The sequence below is a fragment of the Tupaia chinensis genome, unplaced genomic scaffold (genome assembly GCF_000334495.1).
Source record: "Tupaia chinensis unplaced genomic scaffold, TupChi_1.0 Scaffold000250_1, whole genome shotgun sequence".
NCBI classification, from domain to species: domain Eukaryota; kingdom Metazoa; phylum Chordata; class Mammalia; order Scandentia; family Tupaiidae; genus Tupaia; species Tupaia belangeri.
Genome location: NW_006159730.1, coordinates 2,302,785 through 2,309,913, shown reverse-complemented (window position 1 = coordinate 2,309,913; position 7,129 = coordinate 2,302,785). Strand labels below are relative to the sequence as shown.

Here is a 7,129-nt window from a genome sequence, read left to right as displayed (position 1 = left end):
CCCCCAGGGGGGATGGCCACGCTGCAATCCCTTCTCCTCTCAGGATCTTGGGCACGCATGCACACGTGCCTAGCGAGAGTTTAAGCCACCGGGTCCGGGACTCGAACCACAGTCGACTACATGGGAGCCCAGTGACACGGCCATTACACCAACTGTTGGTCCCATATACTGTATCATATATTAAGGACCACAAACTCTTAAAGTGTGAATGGAGGTAGGAATAAAATGTTACTACAGACAACAAAGTCTTTATATACTACTGGCATCAATTCTGACTCATAGGCTTAGAATTTTGTTCCCTTCTTGGGCCAGCAGGTGGTGCAGTGGTTAAAGGTGCTGGATTCCCACGTGGCTAACTGTGGTTCAAGTTCCGGTCCTAGCGACTTGCTTTCTCACTTTCTCCTTTCTCTCTCTCTCTTTCTCTCTGCCTCTGGTAAAATTTAAAAAATAATAATAATAACAAATTGAATTAAATGAATAAATAAATAATTCTTTAAAAAAATTTTGTTTTCTGGGACCAGCAGTTAGCGTAATGGCTATGTCACTGGACTCCCACATAGTCGACCGTGGTTCGCGTCCTGGACCCGGTGGCTTAAAACTCACGCCGGGGAGAAGGGATTGCGGCGTGGCCATCCCCCTTGGGGGCTGATTTCTTGCTTTCTATTTCTCTGTCTCTCTCTGCCTTTCTGGCAAGCGCACACGCCCTATAACAAAAAACTCTCCCAAAAAAGAAAAAAAAAAAATTTGTTGTTCCCATCTGAACTGCTTCTTTTTTTTTTTTTTTTTCTTTTGAGAGAGAGATTTTGCTATAAGGAGTGTGCTCTTGCCAGAGATAGAGAGAGAGACACAAAGCAAGAAATCACCCTCAAGGGGAGATGGCCAGACCACAATCCATTCCTCTCCATTCTTCCCTTGGGATCTTGGGCACGCATGCGCATACCCCCAGCGTGAGTTTTAAGTCACAGGATCTGAGACTCAAAACTGTGGTCGACCACATGGGAGTCCAGCAATGCAACCATTATGCCAACTGCTGGTCCCTCTAATGCTTCATTCTAAGGTATAATCTGAAACTTATCAAACCTCTTTTGGAGTTAAGATAATGTGATAAATTCTCACTTGGCCAGAGAGTAGAAACTGAATCAGAATAGGAAAGGAAAGCTGTGAACAGATAGCATCACTCTAAAACAGACTTTCACAATACAATTCCACTATTTTATTTAAGAAGAAAGTCCAAATCGTCAGTATTCCTCTTCTACAATGAAGAAACAAAAAATACATATAAGAGCTCTCAATATCTTATAGATTTATTATCTTCTTGGAAGATACTTTGGCCTGGGGCCAGCAGATGGCATGGTGGTTAAAGGTGCTGACCACAGTTCCAAGTCCCAGACCTGGTGGCTTGCTTTCTCACTTTTCTTCTGTTTCTCTCTCTCTTTCTGATCAAAGTGAAAAATAATATTAATAATAATAAATAAAGCTAAATAAAATAATTCTTAAAAAATAAAAGAAAGATACTTTGGCCTTTTGGAGCTGTCAGGTAGCCTGGTAGTTAAGGGTGCTGGACTCCCACATGGTTGACGGTAATTCAAGTCCCAGACTTGGTGGCTTGCGTTCTCATCTTCTCTCTCTCTCTCTCTCTTTCTCTCTCACTCTGTCCCTCTCTGGTCAAATTAAAATAAATACATAAATAAAATTAAGTAAATAATTTTTTAAAAAAAAGATACTTTGGGGATCAGCAGTTGGTATAATGGCTATGTTGCTGGACTCCCATGCAGTTGACCACGGTTCGAGTCCCGGACCCAGTGGCTTAAACTCAATGCCAGTCATTTGTGCATATGTACCCAAGATCCCAAGAGAAGAATGGAAAAGATGAGACTGTGGCGTGGTCATTCTCCCTGGGGAGTAATTTCTCACTTTCTGTCTCTCTATCTCTCTCTTTCTGGCGAGCGCAAGCGTCATACAGCAAAAACCTCTCCAAAAAAAAAAAGATACTTTGGCTTTTCTACATATATGTGAACATACAGAAGTTACAAGTTACTAAAAATTCTGGGATTGGTAACTACAAAACCAAGTTATACTTACAAATTTGAACCATGACAGGCTCATTCTTTTAAAAAGACATTTCTTTATCCATTTATTCAAATAATTCTAAGTCCAAAGCAAATGCCTCGTCATGTAAGAATGACATTCAAGGACACAAAAGAGAAAAACAAGATAAAGTTCAACTACCGTTTTATAATGCTCAAAGGCCATAAACTGGATTTTTTTGGAAAGATTCGAATCATCATTGCACCATTTCCTTTGTATAAACCCAGGAATCCTTCCTTTTGGGGAACAGCACGCAATGCAGAAAATACTCCTATTTTCAGAAAAATAAATACTATTAAAACAGAGAAAACTAAATTAAAATTTTCATGACAATCACAGATACAAATAAACACTATCATGTTATCCTTCCTTCTGGAGAACAGCATGCAATGCAGAAAATACTCCTATTGTTAGAAAAATAAGTATTATTAAAACAAAGAAAACTAAATTCAAATTTTCATAACAATCACAGATAAATACTACCATGCCATCATTCGTGATACTACATTAGTTGAGGAACTACATGAACAATGATTTCTTTACAATACTTAAGCCTACTTAAAATACATCATAGATCCAGAATGTATAAGTATTTATATCTCATATAAAACTATGAAACCTATTATAACAAGAGTGGCTAAAAGTGATAAAAAATTACATCTATATTTACATCAAATTATATTAAACTGTGACAATCTGAGAAATATATATTTTAAAGGTTGTGCTTTTTTCTCTCTCTCTCTTTTTGTTTCCTAAAAAACACAAGCACTTACCAGAGAGACAGAGAGAGAGAGAAAGTCAGAAATCACCCCAAAGGGGAGGGACATACCATCCCTACTCCTCCATTTTCCTCTTGGGATTTTGGATACATATACACATGTGTGACCAGCATATTTTCAAGCCACCAGGTTTGGGACTTGAACCCCACGGTCAGTCATGTGGGATCCAGCTGCCTTAACCACCACCCTACAAGCTAACCCCAATAATCTGAGAAATATTAACAATAGAAATATAGTCAAGGTCTAGATACTGCACTATAGATGATCAACTCTACTTGTGAGGATGAAGGGAGATTTCCCAGACTGACCCAGATATGTATTATCTGTTTGCATAAGAAAACTACTAAGGGACCAGCAGTTGGCATAATGGCTATGTCGCTGGACTCCCATGTAGTCGATCATGGCTCAAGTTCCGGACCTGGTGGCTTAAAACTCACGCCGGGCACATGTGCATGAATGCCCAAGATCCCAAGAGGAGAATGGAGAAGGGATTGTGGCGTGGCCATCCCCCCTGGGGGGTGATATCTCGCTTCCTGTCTCTGTCTGTCTGGCGAACGCACATGCCCTATAGCGAAAACCTCTCCCCAAAAAAAAGAAAGAAAGAAAATTACTAAATAAAACAAGCAAATAAAAAGATAAATTTAAATGTGGGGCCAAATTAGGATACCTTTTAAATTTTATTTTCCTTGTTATCATTATTATTATATTTTTTAATTTGACCAAAGAGAAAGACAGGGGTGTGGAGGAAGAATGAGAAAGCAAATCGCCAGGTCCAAGACTTGAACTGTGATTGGTCATGTGTATACCTAAAATCCCAAAAGGAAAGACAGATGGAGGAAAGGGGATGGCAGAGTGACCATCTCCCATGAAAAGTGCTTTCTCACTTCCTTTCTCTCTCACCAGTGAGCGTGCATGCCCTCTGGAAAATTTTTCAAATTATTTATTTAATTCCATTTGTTGTTATTATTTTTTTAATTTGACCTGAAAGAGACAGAGAGATAAAGGGAAAGCGAGAAAACAAGCCACCAGGTCTGGGACTCAAATAATGGTCAGCTATGTGGGAATCCAGCACCTTTAACCACCATGCCACCTGCTGGCCCCTGAAAAGATTTATAAAAATAATGTGGGCCAGCAGGTGCCGTGGTGGTTAAGGGCACTGGACTCCCACATTACTGACCGTAGTTCAAGTCAGAACCTGGCAGTTTTCACTTTCTCTCTCTCTCTTAATCTCTCTCTCTCTCTCTCCCTCACACACACACACACACACACACACACACACACACTCTGTTTCTCTCTGGTTAAATTAAAATAAATAGATAAATAAAGTTAAGAATAATTATTTTTAAAAAATAAATACATAGGGTAATGTGGTGGTTAAGATGCTGGACTCTTATTTGGCTGACCATTGTTTGAGTCCCAGACCTGGTAGCTTAATTTCTCACTTTTCCTCTCTATGGTCAAATTTTAAAATAATAATAAATAAAATAAAATAAATCATTCTGAAAAATAAATAAATAAAATTTTCTAAAGCTTTTGTCATAGGGCACATGCACTCACCAGAGACAGAGGGAAAGTGAGAAGCTACTTCCCATGGGGGATGACCACACGCCTCAACCCCTTCTCCTCCAAACTCCTCTAGGGATTTTGGGCATGCACATACCTGGTGTGATTTTCAAGGCTCCAGGTCTGGGACTCAGAACCATAGTCGGCCATGTGGGAGTCTAGGTCCTTAACCACTACATCACCTGCTGATTCCTAAATTTCAAAGGCTATCTTCCACATATAAAAAGAAGGGATCAGCAGTTAGTGTAATGGCTATGTCACTGGACTCCCATGTAGTCGACTGTGGTTCACGTCCTGGACCTGGTGGCTTAAAACTCACACCGGGCGCGTGTGCAAGCTTGCCCAAGATCCCGAGAGGAGAATGGAGGAGAAGGGATTGCGGCGTGGCCATCCCCCCTGAGGGACGATTTCTCGCTTTCTGTCTCTGTCTCTCTGTCTCTCTCTGTCTGGCGAGCACACTGCGCAATTACAAAAAAAAAAAAAAAAAAAAAAAGCTAGAATAAAATACCCAAGAACATCTTTTCTGTTTGTTTGTTTTTTTAGAGAGGTTTTTGCTATAGTGTGCGTGCGCTCGCCAGAAAGACAGAGAGAGACAGAGAGACAGAAAGCGAGAAATCAGCCCCCAAGGGGGATGGCCACGCCACAATCCCTTCTCCTCCATTCTCCTCTCAGGACCTTGGACATGCATGCACAAGCACCCGGTGCGAGTATAAACTACCAGATCCGGGACTCAAACCATGGTCGACTACATGTGAGTCCAGCGACATAGCCATTACGCCAACTGCTGGTCTCTATTTTTTTTTAAACAGAAAATTTTTATTTAACTTTTATCTACTTATTTATTTTAATTTGACCAGAGAGTGACAGAGTGAGAGAGAAAGAGAAGGAAAGCAAGAAAGCAAGCCACCAGGTCTGGGACTCAAATCGCAGTTGGCCATGTGGGAGTTCAGCGCCCCCAACAACCATGCCACCTGCCAGCCCCCCCAAAAAATATTTAAAGTAAAATTAAAGGCCATGGAGGACAGTAGGTGGCATGGTAGTTAAGGCACTGTACTCCCACATGGCCTATTACTGTTTGAGTCCCAGACCTAGTAGCTTCCTTTCTTATTTTCTTTTCTCTTGTTCTCTCTTTGCTTCTGTCTCTTTTTGGTAAGCACATGTGCCCTGTAGCAAACTGAAAAATAATAATTATGACAAATCAAATTAAATTTTAAAGAATGCTTTAAAAAATGAATGGCCATCAATACATTATTTTTTGGCTTGTATATTTTAAAGACACTTGACAGTCAATATAATACACCATAAACTCATTGTCGCGCTCCAGAAATTCTACTTCACGTTTTGCATGCCCCATAGGGTACAATAGAACAACTGACATGCAGCCCTGTAAAGCGTGAAATCTAATGTGAATATGCAATCTAATGATTACTAATTAGGAAACAAAAGAACACACATCAGCAAGGGGAGGAGGTTAAAAGAATAAAACACTCCTGCTCAGATATTCACATGCTGGGTTACCATGAAAAGCTCACAGATATTCCATAAAAGAATTCACTTCCTTTTTGTCCTTAATGTAGAAAACAAACAAAAAATTGTTTCCTTTCTTTCTCGTTTGTATAATCTCTCAATAAGTTTGGCAGTCTAATTATTTCTACATGAGCAGTACACTATTGTGAAGATATAGAATTTATTACTAAAGACAACTGCAAGTTTTTCTTTTCATTTTTTAAAAAATTATTTTAATTTAATTTAATTTAGTAGTAGAAGTATTAGTATCCAATTTTTTTTGGAGAGGTTTTTGCTATAAGGCAAGTGCACTCACCAGAAAGACAGAGAGAGACCGAGAGACAGAAAGTGAGAAATCACCCCCCGGGGGGATGGCAGCGCCGCAATCCCTTCTCTTCTCGGGATCTTGGGCATGCACGCACACACATGCGCCCAGCGTGAGTTTAAGCCACTGGGTCTGGGACTCGAATTGCAGTCGAATACATGGGAGTCCAGCGACATAGCCATTACACTAACTGCTGGTCCCAAGAAGTAGTAGTATCCAATTTGAGCAGAAAGAAAAAGAGCGAGAGAGAGAGAGAGCGATAAAGCAAGCTTCCAAGTCCAGTAGGTACATGAACCCTGGTTGGCTACGTGGGAGTCCAGTGCCTTAACCACCATGCCATCTGTCAACCCCAAATTTTTCTTTTCATTTTTAGATACAGGTTTCCTTAGTATTAAAATTATTGGGGGCAGCAGATAGCATAGTAGTTACATAGCTAGACCTCCATGTGGCCAACTGCAGTTCAAGTCCCAAACCAGTACCTTTAAACTCACGCCAGGTGCATGTGCATGCATACCAAAAACCTGAAAGGAGAATGGAGGAGAAGGAATTGCAGCATGGTCATGCCCCCTGGGCGGGGGGTGATTTCTCACTTTCTGTCTCTGTCTCTCAGGTGAGTGCATGTACCCTAAGGCAAAAATCTCTCCAAAAAAAATTATTAACAAGAAAATGAATTGCAATTAATATACTGCTTAAGTATCCATTTGGCTTTTTGAGAAAAATTACTTTTTCTGAAAAGGAATTATTTTTATTTAACCTTATTTACTTCTTAAAAATATTTTATTTAACTTAATTTATCCATTTATTTATTTTAATTTGACCAGAGAGGGACAAAGTGTGTGTGTGTGTGTGTGTGTGTGTGTGTGTGTGT

At 40.0% G+C, this 7,129-nt stretch overlaps 1 protein-coding gene across 1 annotated transcript in view; it reads right to left on the bottom strand.

Annotated features, from left to right (window-relative positions):
- The window catches only part of SLC25A16 (solute carrier family 25 member 16), a gene marked incomplete at its 5' end in the record, with an annotated part of 36,174 nt that overhangs the window by 24,743 nt on the left and 4,302 nt on the right, over nt 1–7,129 (bottom strand). The window contains 2 exon segments of the mRNA XM_014587974.2: nt 2,230–2,267; nt 2,270–2,359. Coding sequence (XP_014443460.1) covers nt 2,230–2,267; nt 2,270–2,359 — 128 coding nt within the window.